The sequence below is a fragment of the Entelurus aequoreus genome, linkage group LG27 (genome assembly GCF_033978785.1).
Source record: "Entelurus aequoreus isolate RoL-2023_Sb linkage group LG27, RoL_Eaeq_v1.1, whole genome shotgun sequence".
Taxonomy (NCBI): domain Eukaryota; kingdom Metazoa; phylum Chordata; class Actinopteri; order Syngnathiformes; family Syngnathidae; genus Entelurus; species Entelurus aequoreus.
The window spans coordinates 7,313,013-7,336,085 of NC_084757.1; the positions used below are offsets into that span (position 1 = coordinate 7,313,013).

General features: G+C 43.3%; 3 protein-coding genes across 10 annotated transcripts in view; 1 reads left to right on the forward strand and 2 right to left on the reverse strand.

Moving 5' to 3' along the window:
* Nucleotides 1-224: 224 nt before the first annotated feature.
* LOC133644572 (sterile alpha motif domain-containing protein 9) lies at nucleotides 225-16,797 on the reverse strand. Of its 7 annotated transcripts, XM_062039163.1 has the most exons (9): nucleotides 16,511-16,797; nucleotides 14,633-14,773; nucleotides 10,477-11,675; nucleotides 7,830-7,967; nucleotides 7,376-7,753; nucleotides 7,241-7,299; nucleotides 4,734-5,374; nucleotides 4,133-4,409; nucleotides 225-4,062 (listed from the first exon to the last, which is right to left on the reverse strand). In XM_062039163.1, the coding sequence occupies exons 7-9, from the start codon at nucleotides 5,361-5,363 to the stop codon at nucleotides 434-436; spliced, it is 4,536 nt and encodes a 1,511-aa protein (XP_061895147.1). In that variant the 5' UTR covers nucleotides 5,364-5,374; nucleotides 7,241-7,299; nucleotides 7,376-7,753; nucleotides 7,830-7,967; nucleotides 10,477-11,675; nucleotides 14,633-14,773; nucleotides 16,511-16,797; the 3' UTR covers nucleotides 225-433. The 7 variants fall into 7 exon arrangements, with proteins under 7 accessions (XP_061895147.1, XP_061895149.1, XP_061895146.1 ...); XM_062039165.1 differs by lacking the exons at nucleotides 10,477-11,675; nucleotides 14,633-14,773; nucleotides 16,511-16,797 and adding exons at nucleotides 8,201-8,288; nucleotides 8,367-8,692; XM_062039162.1 differs by lacking the exons at nucleotides 10,477-11,675; nucleotides 14,633-14,773; nucleotides 16,511-16,797 and adding an exon at nucleotides 8,201-8,692.
* Nucleotides 12,021-14,764, reverse strand: LOC133644088 (sterile alpha motif domain-containing protein 9-like). The gene is given in 7 exon segments (XM_062038411.1): nucleotides 12,021-12,232; nucleotides 12,293-13,075; nucleotides 13,078-13,864; nucleotides 13,866-13,977; nucleotides 13,980-14,198; nucleotides 14,436-14,505; nucleotides 14,633-14,764. Coding segments are annotated over 7 exon segments (2,226 nt in total). The 3' UTR covers nucleotides 12,021-12,109.
* LOC133644576 (receptor expression-enhancing protein 6-like) overlaps nucleotides 16,582-23,073 on the forward strand; it is a 28,376-nt gene continuing 21,884 nt past the window's right edge. Inside the window, exons 1-4 of one of the 2 annotated variants that reach the window (XR_009824790.1) lie at nucleotides 16,582-16,780; nucleotides 16,933-17,026; nucleotides 17,092-17,230; nucleotides 17,302-17,470. Coding sequence is in view for 1 of the 2 variants with exons in the window: in XM_062039185.1 (XP_061895169.1) it covers nucleotides 16,648-16,780; nucleotides 16,933-17,026; nucleotides 17,092-17,230; nucleotides 17,302-17,470 (535 nt within the window). In the remaining variant the exon portion in view is untranslated. The remainder of the gene's footprint in view (nucleotides 16,781-16,932; nucleotides 17,027-17,091; nucleotides 17,231-17,301; nucleotides 17,471-23,073) is intronic. The other variant, XM_062039185.1, reaches the window with a different exon arrangement.

Genomic DNA, 23,073 nt, shown 5'->3' on the forward strand with positions numbered 1-23,073 from the left:
ATATATATATATATATATGAAATATATATGAAATACTCGAGTTGGTGAATTCTAGCTGTAAATAACCACGCCCCCAACCACCCCACCACACCCCCCCACCCCCGACCAAGCCCCCCACCTCCCGATATTGGAGGTCTCAAGGTTGGCAAGTATGTCTCTTACAGTCGTCTGGCTTTCCTCCCTTAATCAACTACAAATTGTGCATTCCAGAAAATTTGCAAGACTTTTAAGGTGGGACCTAATTGGGTCCATGTAGGATACATTTTCAGGAATATAACAGAGTCACTGCCTGTCAGTTAGTTCAGTAAAAAAAAGAAGAAAAGTGTGACAATCCTTTGGAAAAATCAATGTCACCTTTATTTGTTAAACAGTATATTTGTGCCTAAGGAAGACATCAGACAGAAAGTGAATATTTACATACAGACCATCTGACCTAGTTTTCATACTGAATATCATACGCCAGCGGCCCATTGATAGCAAATCCCAGATAAAAAGATATCTTCTCTGTGCTGCAACCGCTTCTAATTCCGCTCCAGCGAGCAGGGTGCACAGGAATCTTCAGTCTACTGTAGGTGGCAAAGACTACTCCCTGCTCAATAGTACCGCCAACTCGGACCAGGCGGCTGCTAATGTCTTTCTCCTTAAAGATGTCTCCGTTCCACCAGAGTTGCGCCAGAAAGTCACGTTTCATCTTGGTAAGGAAATTCTTATCCAGACTGGGTTTTGACACGAGTCTCTTTAGTCCATTCTCTCTTCCCAAGTACAGGTGAGCAACTGTGCTTCTCTTGTAGAACAATTTAGACATGTGCTTGCGGGACGATGAGCGGATGGCACTGACGTATGTTCGGATTTCTGAGTTTTCCTCTGACCGCGTGGGCCAGAACATGAGGAGGGCCAGGTAGTACGGGTCTGGACAGGTGTGATGGTGTCCAACAGCCTGCAGAGCCTCCAAAAGCAGATCACACAGCTTCTGGTAGCTCTGCAAATGCTTAGACTTTGGATTGAGGAGGTAAAGAACCACATTTGCCAAAATGTAATTAATTTTCATTTGAATGTTTTGTTTTTGTTTGACTGTCTGTTGCAAAAAAAGGTAACAATTCACGATTTTCTCCATTTCTTCAGCAGACCTGTCCAAGTATTGAAGAATTCCAGAGAAGGTGTCCGCTTGGGTCTTCTCCAGATACTTTTTGCGTTCTTCAATTAACAATTCAAGGTTCAATTTGGGATTGTCGTCTTTCACTTTTTTCAGCTCCTTTGGCTCCGTGCAGAAAAGATTCACATACTTTTTAAAGTGGTCACATACTGTCTTGTTGTTGACTTTGTCAAACTCTGAGTTTCCTTTGGTGTAGGTGAAGTAACAGTTGAGGAAGTCAAACTTCTTTTTTACTTCAGGTTTCAGGTGGACCAGGAACTGCTCGTGATCCTTGATGATCTCTGCATATCTGTTATTGACCTGGTTATCGTCTTTGTGAACGCTACTTATCGGAATGGAGCCGTTCAGGAAACTCTGCAAGTACTTCTTCTTCATTGGGTGACGTTCTTCGAAAAAAGGAAGCTTAGCCAATATCTCAAAGACAAGAAAAGACATTTCAAGTACTCCCACATGGCCAAAAATATTGTATGATTTTCGGGGGAAGTCATCTGACTCGTCATCGGGCTTCTCCACTTGAAAATTATCATCTCTGTCTGATTGCTCTTGGGCGCGTTGAAAAGCTCTAATTCCATTGATGGCTAAGCAAATATTGGTGTGCAAGTCCTCTGGATTGTGAGACGTTTCTTGTTTTTCTTTGTCCATATTTGATCTCAGGTTACTTTTGTACACTTGTCCAATCGTGTCTACTATGTACGGGTTTGCCGCAATGTTCTTGGCTTTCTCGGCCCACTTCAACGCCTCAGGGAAGTCTCGCTCGTTGATGTACAGATACCGTGCCAGAGCCTGTGGAATAGACGCTCTTTCACTATATCTGGAGGACGCTTTTACAAATATCTCCTGCACAGTTTGCCCGCCCTGCTGCTGGTGGATTTTGTCTATGAGGGGAGAAAATGGCTCTCTGTCATCACTGTCCTTTTTGCGTCGTCTTCTAATCAACATTCGCTCAATGGACGCCATTAGTCTGTCCTTGACCACGCCTTTGCTGAAAAACAGATCATAATGAAGCATCTGCAAGGTGATATCACTGGCCATCAAGGAGTAGCCCCCCTCCAACTCTTCCAAGCAGGCGTCTGCTATGGTATGATGGAGGATCCGAAGCGTTTTGTAGCCTCCGCACTCTTCCACTCTGTCAACAATGAGGACGTTTGAGTAGATCTTCATTGTGTCCAACACACAGTCCTCCGGGTGGCGTGCCATTTTCACCCCAAAAAAATCTTCACAAAGCGACAATGCAATTCCCGATTCCGGGACGTACGTGTTCAGCAAGGCCAAAAAGGCGAAGAGTTTGGCGTCGTCTGTATCGATGGCAAAGTTTTTCAGTGTATTGCGGGCTAGATCTTTGATGTACTTCTGGTCAAAATTGCTCTTCATGATCATGAAGGTGTAAAAGTTTTCTGGCTTTTCATGGGTTTCTTGGAGTTCTTCAAGTTTCTTTTCAAACTCTTCCTTCTCCTGCGCCGACAGTGAAGCGGTGATGTACTGGCATTGTGTGGAGTTGTCACGCTTGTACTGTTCTTTTGGGCTGTGCGAGCGAACACAGTTCAGGATGATAACTTTGCAGTTAAGTGAGTGGTCCACGTTCACATTGGCCGAGTCCTCCACTGCTTTGCGGATGCAGTTAACAAGGTCGTAAAGACTATCTGTCTCCTTTAGATCGTCCATCAAAAGCAAGACAGGAGAAGGCGTTCCACTTTCCAGCTTCATGAGATGTATAATCTGATCGGCTACTTCCTCCTTAGGTAGCGGGGTGTCTTTTAGCACCGCACATCGAAAGTCATTGCGAAGGTCCCACAAGATGTGCATGGCTAATGTGCTAGCGCCACAGCCTGGATGGTGGAAGAAATTCAGCAGCACGCAAGCGTTTCTGCTGTACTTGTGCTGAGAGCGAATCATGTCCATCACATTTCGGTACTTGTCTCGCTTGACAAATATCTTCTTACTATCCTTGTCACAGAAGTAAAAGTTCCACCATTTCACTTTACCTCCTCGGTAGAATTCCTCCTCCTCTTGCATTCGAAATTTTAGAAACTTTGGACCGCTTTCGTCCTCAAAAACATTTTCACACTGATTCAGACTCAAAATGTCCAAAGCAGTCAATAAGTCTTCATCTTTCTGCTTCAGGACAACGGAGCTGGAGTCGGACGATGGTAGCAGCTTTGCAGGCGACTGGCTAAACGGTCCCAGCCCCATCACTGTCCCGTTGACCTGGCTGAGAGTCAGCTCATAGACGGAGATCGGGTCAATGTCAATATGAAACTTTTCAACAATGAGCTCCTTCCATTTGGCGTAGGAACTGGCTGACTCACAAATAGTGATGATGCTTTGCTCCTCTGTGTGTTTTAGGAAAGATCTGTAGGTCTCAAAAAACGGGTCGTTGTCCGTGTCCACAGGCGACAGTAAGAGGAAAACTATGAGACCTCTTCCATAACAAAGAAGTTGGTTGCAAATAAATGCAACCAACTGCTCGACATCTTTGCAAGATTTCTTCAACCACGTCGTGTAGTCCAGCTCCTTGTTGGCATCACTTTCCAAGTCGTGTCTGCCGTTGCAAAAGACCCAGCTGGTCTGATCGTAGAGGTTGAGGCTGCTCACCACAGAATTCATTGGGCCCTGATACTGAGATGGGGAGTGCAGATTGGCTACTCGTGTCTCTTTGTAGGTGTGACACAGTCCGTGAGGTCTATTGGAGTTTGGGTCAAAGTCCAAGACGCACAACAGTTGGAGTTTGGTTAGAAACTGGAGATGCTGGACTTGTTCCGGACTGCTCTTGTTTGCCACCACAACAAATCTCTCATAGCTCTCCAGGGAGTTCCCACCACACGTCAGCAGATTTTTTAGTTTCTCTCCCTGGTTGAATTCTCTCTTTAACTCAGACTCTTCAGAGCAGCATTTCAGCTGACCTAACTGAACTGATAACAACGTGCAAACATTAAAAACAGGAAGAGTTTTTTCATTTACAAAGATTGTTTGACAACTTACCCATGATATTTTCCAGTCTGCTAGCAAGATCGTATTGATTGATTTCGACCAGAACATCTCGTGTTACTGTTAAAGCCTGGTCACCGTGGTGGTCGCTCAGTAACTTGGCGGTGTCCATCGTGTCCTTGTTCTCTAGTTTGCCCCAAGGAATCCGTACATTTTTTTCATTTTTTTTGTCTTGCAAAAAGTACTGAAATTTTTTGAAGTCATCTTTTGCAAGTTCCTCCAAGATGTTCTGAATAGTCGATCTGTGGAGGGCCACCTGCTGGACTGGGTCCTGTTAAGACAAAGAAGCGTCAAGACGGTGGTCAAGAGGAAAATCTACATAAGTCCATGCTTTTGTTATGTCAGCAAAAAATGTATGCGTGATGACAGAGGAAACATTCGACAATAACCGCAGAACAGGAAATAACATAAAAAACATTGTAAAATAGTCTGAACAGTCTAACAGTTGTACAACATCGTTAAGTGTCAACAATAGGATTCAGGGAAAAATGGTTTTATGATGGGCACAATCAGACTCTGGAACAGATTATTTCTACTCTCTTATTTTCTCCGCAAATCAGTGGTTGATGGGTCCTTTTATCAAAGACAACGTTACCTTGACTTGTTTGCTCTTAGACAGCTTAATCTGTGAGTTCGGTCTGGGATCTGAAATGTTCTGTCTTGCATTTTGGATCACTTTTTTAGAGTCAGCTTTCTTGTGTGTTTTAGCCACGACCACTTTCTGTTGGTCTGAGATCATGTTGGGCTCCATTTGGTCTTTGAGCTCGCTCAGTTTTTTCAGAATATGCACAGCTGGGCCGGTTTTGATGCCGATGTCCTTGAAGTCCTTCTTCCCAAAGCAAAGCAGGCAATCTCCGGAGACGTCTTCCTGCAGGAGCTGCTCTGCAAATTGGTTGTTGTTCTTCACCAACCACTGGTACACCTCCTCCTTGGTCCACCGCTCAACAAGGCAGGGCATTCGGGACTCAGATCCCGAACATGTTTCTTCTTTCTTCTTCAACCTTTCCAAGTACCTGGCAATTTTGACTGCAGGGCCATGTTTTATTCCCATCTCCAATATTTCTTTTTTCTCAAAGGTCAGTAGGAATTCTCCACACACATCTTCTTTTTCAAACTTGTCTGCAAAAGTTGGATCAACTTGGACCTCAGAGGTCAGCCAGCGGGCGACATCCTTTGTGGTCCACTTTTCTACCTGAGCAGGTAGCTCACACTGGGACCCGCTCATTGTGGAAACGCCTGGAAGCAAACACACAAGATTGGGTTTGGATGGAATAGATAACATAGGGCCGTGGCAACCCCTGACAGGGAAAAGCCAAACGTTATGGTTATGGTGTTATTGTAATTGTACGGACGTTCGAAATAAACTATGTCGCATCACTTTTCCCTTCATTACAAAATGTCCAAAAAAAGAGTAGGAAGAAGCTGGGCTATAAATAAATAAATAAATAGATAGATATAAATTAAACATTAATTACATTAAAAAAAAAAAAAAAGTTGTCAAGTATAAATAGTTAAATAAGTTATCATTCCCATAATGAGATAAAATAAAGTATTTCTTTTTTGAAAAAGTTCAATATGTTTATCATGATTCTTCTTCTTTATACTTTGTAAACACTTTGAGTTTGAACTGCTTGTTAATCATATTAATGGAATAATAAATCATATTAGAACTTTGTTTGACTTCTTTGCTTAATCCATTCTATAATTTACTTCCACACACTGATATGCTAAATGTCTTAAATGTTGTACGTACATACAAATGTTTTAAGTCAGGGTTCTCAACCTTTTTGACCTTCGGGCCCTACTTTTCCACTACATATACACAAATATTAACAATGATTAGTAATCTTACTCTTGATTTTAATCGTAATCTAACCTAATTATAGTCTACAATCTCATCAAATGCTATGAAAGCATGTTAATCACAAATATTAATATTTATTGAACACATAAACTTTAAGATTAGGTCAGGCTGATTAGAAAAATAAGTACTAACCAGATATACTGCATAAGAAGGGACTCAAATAACTGACAAAAATGACATTTACATACTGTACAATTATGTTGTCTTAAGATAGATCAATTATTAATAAATAAGTTTCTTAACTTTCAAAAATGTAAGTGCAAATGAAAATACAGCTTCACCACTTCAGTCATAATTTTGGAGCTTGAGAATCCATCCATCCATTTTCTACCGCTTGTCCCTTTTGGGGTTGCAGGGGGTGCTGGAGCCTATCTCAGCTGCATTCGGGCGGAAGGCGGGGTACACCCTGGACAAGTCGCCACCTCATCACAGGGCCAACACAGATAGACAACATTCACACTCACATTCACACACTAGTGACTATTTAGTTCAGGCTTCTTCTGTTTGTTTGAGATTGTCATTACTGCTACAGGTGGTGAAAAAGTGTATTACAACTAAGTCCCACTGCGGCTCGTAAGGACCACAACTGAATAAAACAATATTTTTGGCGGCACTCTAAGGGGCACTTGCTGCCAAACAGTGGGACACAGCCCTATGGTTCAGGAACACACTTTTAAGTAACATTTTTCCCTAAGGTTATATTTCTCCTCTTTCGTTGAGAAGAATTGTTGTGCATTCTTGGGTAGGATGTTGTAGTTTGCTTTGTACATCATTTTAGCATTTTGCAAATGCACCAAACAATTGAATTTTGGTATTTTTGATTCCATAAATAATTTGAATGTTCCCCATAGCAAACATTATGTATTATTTCAACTGACCTCTTTTGTAACACAGTTAGTGAATGAAGCATACTTTTGTAGTCATTTCCCCACAGTTCCTCACAGTAACTCAGATATGGTGACACTAGCAAGCAGTAGACAATAGTAGACAACAACAACTCTAAATTTGAAGTATTAAAATAGTTGTGCTTCCCTTAAATAATTGGGGAATATAAAAGAGCTCCTAAAGCCACAAGAAACAGTGTAAACATCGTCCCGCCAAATACTGTGACCTAGTTTGTATGTTTAACAGGAAGTCCATATTTTTGTCTAACATGCAAGCACACGTTACACATCTTTCTTCTAAAATATTATCTGACGCATGGTAGGATTTATAGCTTGAGGTTTTATTTTCTTTACCTCATGTAGTCGTCGGGACTCTCCTGCTTGACGATCACTTTCGTTTTCCCACTAAGTTCCTGCAACAGAGGGGCAGGAAGGAGGGGTATGGTCTTGCCAAAGAGGGGCGGGACTCAGAACTGAGTGTTATCTTACTTGCTCATGTTTGCTCTCCATACTGCCAAGAAAGAAAACATGGCCCACAGTGAAGTCCACTCCATGTTTGATACCAGGCATGTTTCACTTCTATGGTCGGAGCAGATTAGTTGAATGCTGCTCCTCATTTTGTATACCAAGTCCAGTGCACTACCTTCCTTCCCTGAAAATGTCCTCTCAAAGACAGATGTGTGCACATTTAAGTCATTTACTTTACCAGAATGGCGTTTCAGGAGACTCACTCAGTAATCATAAAGAATTCAAGTTCAATGCAAAGTAAATCGACCGAGCTGGTTCATGGATGCCATCTTGGCCTGCTCACAGCCCACATGCTCACAATTGTTCCTCCAAGCAGATTCGTCCATCACATGACTCATTCTTCAAGGCCAAACACATTTTTGTCATAAACGATCAAATTTAATGTGAGCCTTGGGAACAATAGAACATTGCTTACCTTTGCTTGATTAAATGAGGCCATGAATAAAGTAGTCAGGTTTTCCTCTATAAATGTCCTCATTGTTAAACTGTATGATGTAAAGAATGGTCGTAGAGATGTTCTTCACACGGTGAGAAACCTTAATAAAACAGCAACCTTTAATAAAAAATACAGAAAGTGCGTTGGAAGAGTTTGTTCAGTTGAAACATTAAAGTTTGTTACATGAGTACGCTAGCTGTAGCTATTGAGGCTAGCGTACTGTATGGCTGCACAAAAAAACAAATTTGAGACTTTTCTCTCTCCAAAATAGCGATTTGATTTGCAATTTTTATATATTCTACCAAAATGCATTAAAATGCGAAAATAATGAGTGAGGGAAGACATCTTACCTTTGTAGAGCATCATTAATGTCTGTAAATACCACATCTTTATCATCTTCAGAATCACTTTCCTCAACTGGCTGGTACCTCTTGAATGCTTGAACAAAATTAGAGGTGTTGCTCGTCACTGTTGTGCGTTACTCCATTGTGTTGAGTGTATATTGTCAAGCTCAACTGCAATGGCGTCATGAGAATGATGCTCCTTGAACCGTCTGCAGGCATGAGCAGCTTTCTCTCTTCCCATGTTATATGGACTGATCCAATGTGGTGTCACACCCATGAAACCTGCTATTGTTGGCAGTCCAGATGTCTGCTGTGATTGAACTTCCTCAAATGACTTTTTAGGCTCAATAGTCATTTTTTCATATTCACTGTCCACTTTTCGCAAAAGTGTTTCCGCATGGGGCAACCCCCCTTCCTCCTCATCAGGCCTGGCCCTAACCAATCTGGCGCCCTAGGCAAGATTTTAGGTGGCGCCCCCCCACATCGGCAGTGAAGTGTATATACCAGTGGAGGCTCCTCCATAGAGGTGGAGGAGGCCTGGCCTCCCCAATAATTTGAGAGAAGAGAGAGATTTAAAAAAAACAATAAATATATTTATTTTATTTATTTATTTTAACAAAAAACATATTTTTTATTTTTTATATTCATATTATTTTAGTTTTGTTCATAAATCTAAATGTTCCCATGGCTAAAACCCAATATTGCAATTGTAAAGCAACAGGCCAGATTTCCCTATCAGTTTGTATTAAGGGAGGCCAGGCCTCCCCTAGGAAATTAGCTTCTCATAGAAGTCAATGTAATGCATGCTTTTTCATGCCAATATGTGATTGGCCAGATCACTGAAAATGGGTGGGCAACGGAGGCCTGGCCTCACCATGCATTGTGTCCAGGGCTGAAAGATTGACATTTTGTTCGTCCAATCACATGCTACTGGTTCATTTGGAATCAATCCTTTCCTTTCCTAATCAACACAGAAGCCATTTTGAGAATTCGCCAGCCACTTCAGTCAAACAAACACTCGCCATAGTGGCTACGAGTGTCCTATCAACTTGTGCTTTTCAGGAAATTTAGAGAACACCCCTGGCTATCATCCGTGAAGTTTATAGCTCATATAGCCAAATACTTTTGCTTAAAACGACCTCGGAAGTCCTGTATTTCTCAGTAAATGAAGCCAGCACCAACCTGTGGAGTGGAGTCCAGGAGAGAGCATGCCGCCCCTCAGCTAAACCAGATGTGAGTTGAACTAATTAGATGTCTCTACCAGTGCATATTTTATATTAAATATATTGAATAAAACTACATATGATAAAGAAAGTGTTATCTTATCTTTTTTATATGCTAAACTTGATTAAATTGGTGATTACATGTTGAAGCTGTAGAAGAATGAAAAATGTAAGCTAAACAAAATTGTTTTTAACTACATAATTAAAATTCCTGCCTTTTACACATGTTCACTTGGCGTTTATATAACATCCAAATGTCATTTCTCAGCTTAATTATCAGGCAGGCTCATAGACTTACAGCAATGTAATTTCTTCAGGAAGGCACAAGGCTAAGCTCTGCACAATGAATTGCATCAGCAAGAACTTTCTGACTGTAGCTTACACTCCAAATAGTATGCCTTTGGCCAGCACAAAGACAGATAAGAGAACAGGGAACATTCCATCGCGAGTGAAGTGAGCAAGCGGAAAAAAATGGCCTCCTCGATTCTGGAAGTCACCAGCCTCCACTGGTATATACTCACAAGAAACCGAATAGCTTTGTCTTTGACCTTTTTTTTACTTAAAGAAAGCAAATTAACATATTATATGAGAATGTTATGTTATGATTATCTTTAACCGAATCACAGCAGTGCTCAAATTAAAAAACAGCATTCCCTCTCATGTGATATTGCTTAATTAACATTAATGATGTGCACTTTAACAACTAGGCTTACAACTATACCTAATATATAAAGGGGTGGAGAAGTCACTATTACCTGCAGGGCAAACATTAGCTAACCAGAAGGCAATAACAATGTAAACAAAAACACCTGCTTAAAAGATCTAATACAAATGTCCCTGAGGAATGTAAGGTGGGAGTACTGTAATTACCTAACGTTACATTATTATTTTCCATAACAATTTAGCCCCCTCCACAATATTAACCCGACGTTAAAACAGAACTAGCTATTTATTGATTAGCAATTGCCGAATCATGTAACATTAGCTTAATGCTAAAAGCCAGGTTACTATCACATTCTGTAACAGACAAATAATTTCATGTAGGCTAACGTTACCTACCTGCTACCTGCTACCTCTGTCTTTTTCTTGTTTCTCCTTCTCTTCTTTTCTCTTTTTTCTTCCCTGGGCACCTGACAGTTTTGGCCGTTTTGACATCTTGTGTTGATTTTTTGATGTGGTAAGAGTCATGATACGGGAAGGGAGGGGGCGCACCGTGCGGGGGGATGGGGGGGCGGGGGGCGTAATGTTGTGACAAATAATATTTCTATTAAATAGGCTTTACTTTGTATTTTAATTAACGTGGGATTATTTTTTGTATTTAGAAATAATAGTACCAACTTTTTTTCTTTTTTTTTTCCTCCAACATTTGTGGCACTGGCGTGGCGCCCCCTGATGGACAGCGCCCTTAGCATTTGCCTATACGGCCTATGCCACGGGCCGGCCCTGCTCCTCATATTGGTATTTTATCAATGATGAATGACTCAAACTCCACAGTGGGCAAGGGTAGCATGTTTTCAACAACATACCTGGCAATAAATGTGGTGACAAAGGTCGGCCTCGGTCACCTGTTGCTGACTCAAAAAAACGAGTGTTGCTTGTTTTAACAGAGTGTGTGTGTCATGTGTCATGTCAGCATGTGTAGATGTGAGGTGCTTCAAAAGATTTGACTTGGTCGAGGCCAACATGGATAAACACTTCTTTCCTGGACATAGCGTGCATGTAACATGAACATTGCCTTTCATTTCAATGAGCAAAAAGTAGTGCCGGTTCTTCCAGTTTTAGAACGCTATCTTTACATTTTCCTGGCTACAGCCTGTCTATTATCGCCGCCTTGTTGTGTGTCAGTCAGAGTGTGCAGTGAAACAGCGTGAGCAGGGCATGATCCGCCCACCCAGCCTTAGCATTAGCGCATTTACAACGGCGTCATCATCCCCATCCCTTCTCTCTCTTTCTGTGTGGCCGAAACCTGACACTTTGCACTTCATTCAACCAAACTGGAGTAACGAGCCACTTCACATTCTCAGTAACGGCAACAGAGTTCCAAAGTAATTAGATTACTCGTTACTGAAAAAAATAACCAACACTGAGGACAACATAAAGAGTGTGCACCTCCTATCTGAGGTCTTTGTGGTACGGGTGCAGGCAGAGGGATGAGGTAAAGGCCCGGATGTGACCAATCAGCGTGGTGCCCCGGACTATGGGACGAAGAAGGTGTTCTGCTTTGGTGGATCACTCTCCTCCACACCAAAACCCACCGCCTGACCAAGACAGAAAATGAACAACTGACAGTGTAAATGTTAAATGTAACTACTTCCTGCTGGCATCATGTCAGACAGAACGTGAGCAGCAGCAGCAGCACCGGAAGAAGAGATTAGGTGTTGTTTTATACGTGCTGCTGCTGCGATGCTCCAGGAACCAGGAGACCAGCTCCTCTTGTGTGAAGCTTTTTAGCACTTTGATCTGCTGCACACGCAACAAGAACCATACAACTATGAGGTGGGACCTCATTGGTTCCATGTAGGATTAGTTTCAGGAATGCAACGGAGTCAAAACTGCTGGTCAGCAAATTCAGTTAAGAAAAAGTGTGACAATCCTTAGTAAAAATAAATGTCACCTTTATTTGTTAACAGTAAAATGATGCCCAAAGAAGACATCAGACAGGAAGTGAATATTTACATACAGACCATCTGACCTAGTTTTCATACTGAATATCATACGCCAGCGGCCTATCGATAGCAAATCCCAGATAAAAAGATATCTTCTCTGTGCTGCAACCGCTTCTAATTGCACTCCGGCGAGCCGAGTGCACAGGAATCTTCAGTCTACCGTAGGTGGCGAAGACTTCTCCCTGCTCAATAGTACCGCCAACTCAGACCAGGCAGCTGCAAATGTATTTCTCCTTAAAGATGTCTCCGTTCCACCAGAGTTGTGCCAGAAAGTCACGTTTCATCTTGGTAAGGAAATTCTTATCCAGACTGGGTTTTGACACGAGTCTCTTTAGTCCATTCTCTCTTTCCAAGTACAGGTGAGCAATAGTGCTTCTCTTGTTGAACAATTTAGACATGTGCTTGTGCTGGCAAATGGCATTGATGTATGTTTGGATTTCTGAGTTTTCCTCAGACCGCGTGGGCCAGAACATGAGGGCCAGGTAGTACGGGTCTGGACAGGTGTGATGGTGTCCAACAGCCTGCAGAGCTTCCATAAGCAGCTCATGCAGCATCTGGTAGCTTTTCACAAGTTTGGACTTTGGATTGAGAAGGTATAGAACCACATTTGCCAAAATGTAATTCCTTTTCTTTTGGAAGTTTCGTTTTTGTTTGAATGTGTGTTGCAAAAAAGCATAACATTCCACAATGTTCTCCATTTCTTCGGCGGACTTGTCCAAGTGTTGTAGAATTCCAGAGAAGGTGTCCGCTTGGGTCTTTTCCAGATAAATTCTATGTTCTTCAATGGTCAAGTTAGTTGTCAGTTTGGGATTGTCACTGGCCATCAAGGAGTAGCCCCCCTCCAACTCTTCCAAGCAGGCGTCTGCTATGGTATGATGGAGGATACGAAGCGTTTTGTAGCCTCCGCACTCTTCCACTCTGTCAACAATGAGGACGTTTGAGTAGATCTTCATTGTGTCCAACACATCATCCTCTGGGTAGCGCATCATTTTCACCCCAAAAAAACTTTGCAGTTAAGTGAGTGGTCCACGTTCACATTGGCCGAGTCCTCCACTGCTTTGCGGACGCAGTTAACAAGGTCGTTAAAACTATTTGTCTCCTTTAGATCGTCCATCAAAAGCAAGACAGGAGACGGCGTTCCACTTTCCAGCTTCATGAGATGTACAATCTGATCGGCTACTTCCTCCTTAGGTAGCGGGGTGTCTTTCAGCACCGCACATCGAAAGTCATTGCGAAGGTCCCACAAGATGTACATGGCTAATGTGCTAGCGCCACAGCCTGGAAGGTGGAAGAAATTCAGCAGCACGCAAGGTTTTCTGTTGGATCTGTGCTGAGAGCGAATCATGTCCATCATATTTCGGTACTTGTCTCGCTTGACAAATATCTTCTTACTGTCCTTGTCACAGAAGTAAAAGTTCCATCATTTCACTTTGCCTCCTCGGTAGAATTCCTCCTCCTCTCGGATGTGAAAGTTTAAAAACTTTTGACCACTTTTGTCTTTGAAAACATTTTCACACTGATTCAGACACAAAATGTCCAAAGCAGTCTATAAGTCTTCGTCTTTCTGGTTCAGGACAACGGAGCTGGAGTCGGACGACGGTAGCAGCTTTGCAGGCGACTGTCTAAACGGTCCCAGCCCCATCACTGTCCCGTTGACCTGGCTGAGAGTCAGCTCATAGACGGAGATCGGGTCAATGTCAATATGAAACTTTTCATTAATGAGCTCCTTCCATTGGTCGTAGGCGTTCGCTGACTCACAAATAGTGATGATGCTTTTGCTCCTCTGTGTTAATAAAGAAAGATCTGTAGGTCTCAAAAAACAGGTCGTTGACCGTGTCCACAGGCGACAGTAAGAGGAAAACTATGAGACCTCTTCCATAATGAAGACAGTCACAGCTGCAAATGCAACCAATTGCTCAACATTTTTGCAAGACTTCTTCATCCATGTTGTGTAGTCCAGCTCCTTGTTGGCATCACTTTCCAAGTCGTGTCTGCCGTTGCAAAAGACCCAGCTAGTCTGATCGTAGAGGTTGAGGCTGTCAATTGAGCCCTGGTTAGGGTTAAGGGTTGGGGTTAGGCAGTTTAGGGGCTTCTTGGACCCGAAGGGACCTCCCCCTGGGACAGATATGATTCCTCTGATCACCACCTACTCTCCCTCGGCCGTGCGGGCCGCTTGGAAGGTCAAAGACCACTTCCGTACCTTTGTGGAGAGTAGTGGGAGGCTGCCGGGGCGCTATGTGGTGCCGGCCTACCGTAAGAACCCCAACTTGAATGATCAGTTGGTCAGGGCCAGGGTCTGCTCATTGAGAGACCCGCCCTCCACTAAGAGGGACGCCCTTGTCCGCCACTCACAATGGTTGGTGAACCCCCATAACCGCAAGGTTTTCCAGCCGTTGTGCCGTGGCGGCCGACACACACAGAACTGTGTGTATGTCATTCGGTGTCAACAATGTGGGGATATGTACATGGGTGAAACGGGCAATACCTTAGCTAGGAGATTCGCCCAGCACAAATACAACATTGTTAGACATAAAAATACCAACACTCACCTGGTTCAGCATTTTCTCCTGCATGGGTGGTCTTCCGTCCGGGCGACTGTCGTAGAGACGGATCCCAAATGGAGCCTCGCCCAACGCCACAGGGCGGAGCTCCTTTGGATCACCAAATTGGGCACCAGACATCCGGGGGGCCTAAATGAGGTGTGAGTGTTAGTCCGTTGGATTGTAGATGGACAGTGCACATCCCCTACTCCTAACCCCAACCCTTACCTTAACCCTAACCCCAACCCTAACCCTAACCCTAATCCTAACCATAAACCTAACCCTAACCCTAACCCTAACCCTCTGGCAGACTGTAGACGGACAGTGCCTATTCCCCTTCCCCCCCCCATCCTAAACCTAACCCCCCAACACCCAACCCTAACCCTAAAACCTACCCATAATCCTAACCCTAACCCTAAAACCTACCCATAAAACCTAACCCTGACCCTAACCCTAACCCTAACACTGGCGGATTGTCGATTGGACTGTGCCTATCCTACCCCCTTCCATTTTCCCTAACCCTAACCATAACACTTATACCTAACCCTAACCCCTAACCCCAACCCTAACCCTAACCCTAACCCTAACCCTGGTGATAGGCTCTGATAATAATCAGACACATTTTAAAATTGGGGTCAGAGGTCACAGACACCAAGGAATTATCTGGATGTTTTTATTTATGAAATATTTACCTGGATTTGTTTGCAGTGATTTACTATTCCAAAGCTGGCCTGGATGATTAATTACCTGTATATTTTTGCAGTGACTTACTTACCTGTATTTGTTTGCAGTGATTTATTTGCTTAGATGTGAGTGCAGAGATTACTATCTTTATTATTTTGGAGTGATTTTTCAAACCCTGATTTTTTCCTTGGTGATCTGTGGAGCGAACTGATGACTGCAGGTGTGAGCGATAGCCCCGCCCCCTGCAGCGCTCAAATAAATCCTCCTCCTACCATGTGCTCCATTTGGGCTCCAGCTAATGAGGGGGCATTATGCTGTTGAGCGAAATGAGGAAGCTTTGCATGCCTGATGAGGCCGGAAAGGATTTAAAAAATGGTTTATGTGTCTGACACCACTTTCGACGATGTTCGATCGGGGTTCTTGGCGGGTGTGCGCTTGGTGGAGTGTCACTCTGCCAGACTGTTGATTGGACAGTGCCTATTCCCTTCCCCCTCACCCAACCCTAAACCTACCCCCCCACCATCTAACCCTAACCCTAACAATAACCCTAACCCTAACCCTCAGCCCTAACCCTAACCAACTATTTTTCTTTATGCCTAACCCCAACTCCCTAACCCCCTAACCCTGACTACTCCTTTCACATTTTTAAGGCCATTTCAACCATTCCACCATCACAACACTCATATTCAGGACAAAAACCAAGTTGGTTAAGGAATTGGAAAAATTCCCGGTTTTCCCGAAATTCCAGGAATTTTTCAATTAAAAACTGCACTAATTCAACATTTCTTAACCGATTTAAACAATTCCAACACCAACCAATTCAGCTCATTCATGCTCATAATCATTTTCCAAAAAACCCCGCTTTCTCCAAATTTCCAGGAAGATCCCATTGAAATGAACGGGAAATTTTTCAAGTTGCACAATTCCCACATTTCTCAACCTGTTCAAACCGTTCCAACATCAACAGACTCTGCTCATCCTGGACATTCAAACTAACACTTTCCCAAGTTCCAAACCAAATTCCGGTTTCCCTGGAAATTCAAACTCTTCAACATTCAAAGCATTCCAACATTCAAACTATTGTTCCATTCATACTAAATTCTCTCAGCATTTCACTTGAACTTCAGCATTGGAGCATTCACACGCAATTCCTCCAGGAATTGCCTGGTTTTATTAGGAATTAAAATGAAATACAAAGCATACTTAGTACCACAAGACGGCGCCCTTTCCTGCCTGGTCTCCTCCCCCTGCGGGCAGCAGGTGGACGTGGAGGATTAATCCTGAGCCCCAGCACTCGTCTTCCTCTTGCCTGCAGCCTGCACTCTGGTGCGATTGCGGACATGGGCCTGCTCACCTTCCTCTCCTCGCTCAAAGAGCGAGCAGAGAACTTCCTCAACGAGAAGAACGTGGTCACAGACTTCCTGGGGAAGTTGGAAGAGAAGACCGGCATCAAGAAGAAGATCCTTGCCGCGGGTACTGCAGTACGTTGTGTTGAGGTCACCAGAGGATTCAGTTAATCTGCTGAACACACACACACACACACATAGTGTGGACATGCTAAGCTAATTCCCATATGCTCATAAAGCGCTGCTACTAATACAGTAAACATGACGTGTGGCCTTCAGGTGCTGTGTCAGCGACGGGACTCTACCTGGTCTACGGCTACGGCGCCTCGCTGGTCTGCAACCTGATTGGTTTTGTGTACCCGGCGTACTTCTCGTGAGTTCTCTCTCGTCCATCCCTCACATTTGAGACAGGAAGTAGCGTCAGGTGTGTGTGTGCAGAGTCAAAGCCATCGAGAGTCCCAGCAAAGAAGACGACACAAAATGGTTGACCTACTGGGTGGTGTACGGCGTCTTCAGCTTGGGAGAGTTCTTCTCCGACATCTTCCTCTACTGGTTCCCTTTCTACTACGCCTTCAAGGTAGCCGCCGTCACGTTGACCTGCTTTCTCTTCCATGCCTTCTCATTTGTGCCCCCCCGTTCTCCGAGCAGTGTCTCTTCCTGTTGTGGTGCATGGCTCCCATGTCCTGGAACGGATCGCGGGTCATCTACGACCGCGTGGTCCGGCCCATCTTCCTGCGCCACGAGGCCACCGTGGACAACATGGTCAGCGATCTGAGCGGCAAGGCCATGAATGCCGTGGAAAACCTCACCAGGGAAGGTAATGGCGTGCTCGAGTGGACCAAAACCACAGAGTCTGGTTCTGTCTGTCTGTCTATATATATATATATATATATATATATATATATATATATATATATATATATATATATATATATATATATATATATATATACACACACATACATATATATATATATATGTAAAAAAAAAATATATATATATATATATATATATATATATATATATATATATGTATATAAATATATACATATATCAGTGCCTCACCTGCCATCATAGAAAGAAAAAAAATGTAAAAAGAAAAAAAAAAAATTAAATTGTTATATGTATCCAGTGATTATACTATAAAGTTATTTTCCATTTAACTTCACCAGTTTTAGATTATTGTTATTCAAAATCGCTGAATTTTCACATTTGCCGTTCAAATACTGAGAAGAGACGGTGCGGTGATCAGCAGCCAGTTGAGCCTCACATGGATTGCGGACTCGGTTAACTGCTGGCCTGCTGTGCAGTGAGACCGTATTGCTATATGAATTATATTATACATTTCCATAGTTGAGTTAGCTGAGGTATATAATGTACAGTGTATTTTGTCAACAACTGTATGGGTGTCACGTATTTCTTGTGCTGAGCGATCATAAAACTGCTGCGAAGACGCACTGGCTGAGGCTCGCAGTAATCCCGCCTCCTGGTGGTAGAGAATGCACCCCCGCCGTAGAATGCACCCCCTGATGGGAGTGTTATATCAACTAAAGCCCACCCTAACCCTTTCCATGTGCAAGATTGAATCTATTTAAAAAAGTTATTTAATAAGAGGCCAAAAAGTGCAAAAACAATAATGTTGGTGTTGGAGGAGTTGTGAATGACTGCTGGGCCACAACATTAGGTACACCTGCAGACTGCAGCACGGATTTCATATTTCATTCATTCATATATTATATCATCAATCAATCAATGTTTATTTATATAGCCCTAAATCACAAGTGTCTCAAAGGGCTGTACAAGCCAAAACGACATCCTCGGTACAGAGCCCACATACGGGCAAGGAAAAACTCACCCCAGTGGGACGTCGGTGAATGACTATGAGAAACCTTGGAGAGGACCACATATGTGGGTAACCCCCCCCCCCCCCCTCTAGGGGAGACCGAAAGCAATGGATGTCGAGTGGGTCTGACATAACATTGTGAAAGTCCAGTCCACAGTGGATCCAACACATCAGCGAGAGTCCAGTCCACAGCGGGGCCAACAGGAAACCATCCCGAGCGGAGACGGGTCAGCAGCGCAGAGATGTCCCAAACCGATGCACAGGCTAGTGGTCCACCCGGGGTCCCGACTCTGGACAGCCAGCACTTCATCCATGGCCGCCGGACCTATGCAACTCCCCCTCGCAAGGGACAGGGGAGAAGAGGAGAGAAGAAAAGAAACGGCAGATCAACTGGTCTAAAAAAAGGGGGGTCTATTTAAAGGCTAGATTATACAAATGAGTTTTAAGATGGGACTTAAATGCTTCTACTGAGGTAGCATCTCTAACTGTTACCGGGAGGGCATTCCAGAGTACTGGAGCCCGAATAGAAAACGCTCTATAGCCCGCAGACTTTTTTTTGGCTCTGGGAATCACTAATAAGCCGGAGTTCTTTGAACGCAGATTTCTTGTCGGGACATATGGTACAATACAATCGGCGAGATAGGCTGGAGCTAAACCGTGTAGTATTTTATATGTAAGTAGTAAAACCTTAAAGTCGCATCTTAAGTGCACAGGAAGCCAGTGCAGGTGAGCCAGTATAGGCGTAATATGATCAAACTTTCTTGTTTTTGTCAAAAGCCTTGCAGCCGCATTTTGTACCAACTGTAATCTTTTAATGCTAGACATAGGGAGGCCCGAAAATAATACGTTACAGTAATCGAGACGAGACGTAACGAACGCATGAATAATGATCTCAGCGTCGCTAGTGGACAAGATGGAACGAATTTTAGCGATATTACGGAGATGAAAGAAGGCCGTTTTAGTAACACTCTTAATGTGTGACTCAAACGAGAGAGTTGTTTTAGTAACACTCTTAATGTGTGACTCAAACGAGAGAGTTGGGTGGAAGATAATACCCAGATTCTTTACCGAGTCGCCTTGTTTAATTGTTTGGTTGTCAAATGTTAAGGTGGTATTATTAAATAGATGTTGGTGTCTAGCAGGACCGATAATCAGCATTTCCGTTTTCTTAGCGTTGAGTTGCAAAAAGTTAGCGGACATCCATTGTTTAATTTCATTAAGACACGCCTCCAGCTGACTACAATCCGGCGTGTTGGTCAGCTTTAGGGGCATGTAGAGTTGAGTGTCATCAGCATAACAGTGAAAGCTAACACCGTACTTGCGTATGATGTCACCTAGCGGCAGTATGTAAATACTAAAGAGTGCAGGGCCAAGAACCGAACCCTGGGGAACTCCGCACGTTACCTTGACATAGTCCGAGGTCACATTGTTATGGGAGACACACTGCATCCTGTCAGTAAGATAAGAGTTAAACCAAGACAAGGCTAAGTCTGACATACCAATACGTGTTTTGATACGCTCTAATAAAATATTATGATCAACAGTATCGAAAGCGGCGCTAAGATCAAGAAGCAGCAACATAGATGACGCATCAGAATCCATCGTTAGCAATAGATCATTAGTCATTTTTGCGAGGGCTGTCTCCGTAGAGTGATTTGCCCTGAAACCGGATTGAAAAGGTTCACAGAGATTGTTAGTCACTAAGTGTTCATTTAGCTGCTGTGCAACAATTTTTTCGAGAATTTTGGAAATAAACGGAAGGTGGGAGACCGGTCGGTAGTTTACCATGAGGTCAGGATCGAGGTTAGGTCTTTTGAGCAGAGGATGAATAACCGCTTTTTTGAATGCTAGGGGAACAGTGCCGGAGGAAAGTGATAAGTTTATAATATTTAACACTGATGGACCTAATAATACAAACAGTTCCTTGATAAGTTTCCCAGGAAGTGGGTCAAGTAAACATGTTGTTTGTTTTATCCCACTTACACGCTGTAATAATTCCTCTAATGTTGTTTCATCAAAAATAGAGAGACTATTTTGGAGGGCAGTGTCCATCGTATATACAGTCGTATTTGTGTTAATAGAACCCAGTTGTAGCTGGGATGCGTTGTCTTTAATCTCTTTTCTAATGACTTCAATTTTCTTATTAAAGAAATTCATAAAATCATCTGCCGAGTGGGTGGAGCTACTGGGAGAAGTCCCTTGTTGGGTTAGCGATGCTACTGTACTAAACAGAAATTTAGGATCATTTTTGTTGAGGCGGATGAGATTTGAGTAGTATTTAGCTTTAGCTAAGGTAAGCATGCGTTTATAAGTTATTAAACTATCACTCCATGCTTGATGGAAAACCTCAAGTTTAGTCGCGCGCCATTTGCGTTCCAGTTTTCTACATGATAATTTATGAGCTCTAATTTCTTCTGTAAACCATGGGGTGCGCCTTTTAGGGGCCCTTTTTTGCTTTAGCGGTGCTATACTATCAATAATTTCGCGCAAGGCATCGTCAAAGTTGTTAGTGAGGTTATCAATAGAGCCGACATAATTTGGGAATGGTGCCATTACCGAAGGCAGTAGGTCAGCAAGAGTCATCGTTGTGGCAGCATTAATGTTGCGGCCGCTATAGCAGTTATTATTATTATTAGCTTGTTGACAATGAGTCAAAACTTCAAATTTTATAAGGTAATGATCGGACATTACTTTAGTATATGGAAGTATCATAACTTTGGAGGTGGTGACACCCCTGACAAGCACTAGATCTATTGTATTACCGTTGCGATGCGTGGGTTCATGTATTATTTGTGTAAGACCACAGCTATCAATTATGGTTTGGAGCGCCACGCACTGAGGGTCCGATGGGGTATTCATATGGATATTAAAGTCCCCCATTATGATTATATTGTCGGCGTGCGTCACTAGATCAGCAACGAACTCTGAGAATTCACTGATAAAGTCCGAATAGGACCCAGGGGGGCGGTAGATAACAGCCAGGTCGAGAGGTAGCGGTGTGACAGACCTCATAGTAAGCACCTCAAACGATTTATATTTATTATTTAGGTTAGGGGTAAGGTTGACATTTTCATTGTATATTAGTGCGACATCCCCTCCCCTTTTAAGAGGACGGGCAACATGCGCATTCGTATAGTTAGGAGGAGATGCCTCATTGAGCGCAAAAAATGTGTCTGGTTTGAGCCAGGTTTCGCTAAGACCAATGACGTTAAGATTGTTGTCTCTAATGACCTCATTAACTAATAACGCCTTGGGAGACAATGATCTTATGTTTAAAAAGCCCATATTATAGGTATTGGGCTGTTTTGACGAGTTTTTGTTAAGATTATCCGTAGTGGCAATATTAACAATGTTGCGTTTATTATGCGTAGTGCACTTGAAATAGTTTCGACCATATCTAGGAATTGATATCACGGGAATTTTCCGATTGTTTGCTTGGTGCTGCAATAGACTGGACATATCATAATTTGCCACCTCAGTAGAATGCATGTCCACCTCTGACACAGACACAACAGAAAAAACATGATGTGAATTGTGTATTATTCTAAGAGAATTGCTATGCGTACATGGATTATCCAGCCTGGCGCTGGCTAGTTCTAGCTTAACTGACTCCTCACCCGGACTAACAGACATTGTAATTGCCTGTGACCGGGCTTGCTCTAGTGTAGTCAGTCAAGTGAGACTTAAATAGTAGTCTATGTTTCTAGACAGGATGATGGCGCCTTCCTGGTTAGGGTGAAGGCCGTCTCTCATCAGCAAGCCTGGTTTGCCCCAGAAAGAGGGCCAGTTATCAATAAACGTTAGTCCCTGTTGCCTACAGAAGCTAGACAGCCACTTGTTAAGCGAGACTAATCTGCTATATCTCTCATCATTGCCTCTCGCAGGCAGGGGGCCAGAGACAATTACTCCATGCCTGGACATCTTTCTGGCGAGATCACAAGTCCTGGCTATGTTTCTCTTTGTAATCTCTGACTGTCTCATTCTAGTGTCATTGGAGCCAACGTGTACAACTATATTCGCATAATTAGTGGTGCGATTAGCCTGTCGTACGTGTTTACTAGGCCTGTTGCGAGTTAGCTCCCTAAGATTAGCTTCAATGTCAGGTGCTCTGGCCCCGGGGATACACTTTACTGTGGCTGGTTTGCTAAGCTTTATGTTTCGGGTGATGGAGTCCCCTATGACTAAGGTGTGGTGCCCGGTAGACTGGGGTGTAGGACTAGCTAAAGAGCTAAATCTATTATGCGTCTCAACCGGTACACCGTAGCTTGTAGGCCGCTTAGGACTGCTACAAGCTGGGCTAGTTAGCTCACTACAGCTAACGCTAGCAGATGTGTCCGCAACATCTAAAGTTACGACATTACTCTGCTCTAACTGGCGGACACGGCCCTCTAGCAGAGCCAACCTCTCCGTGAGTATGGTGCAAGACGCGCAGGAAGCCATTACTCACAGTGTTTTCTGTCACCGAGTGAAGTTCCTGCTGTCCTCAGGGAAGTGGTCGCGGTCTGCGGGAGTAGCTTCCTACTTACCTTCTGACCGGCGCTGCCTTTCTCCGCGCTAGCTTAGCAGCTAGCTAGCTG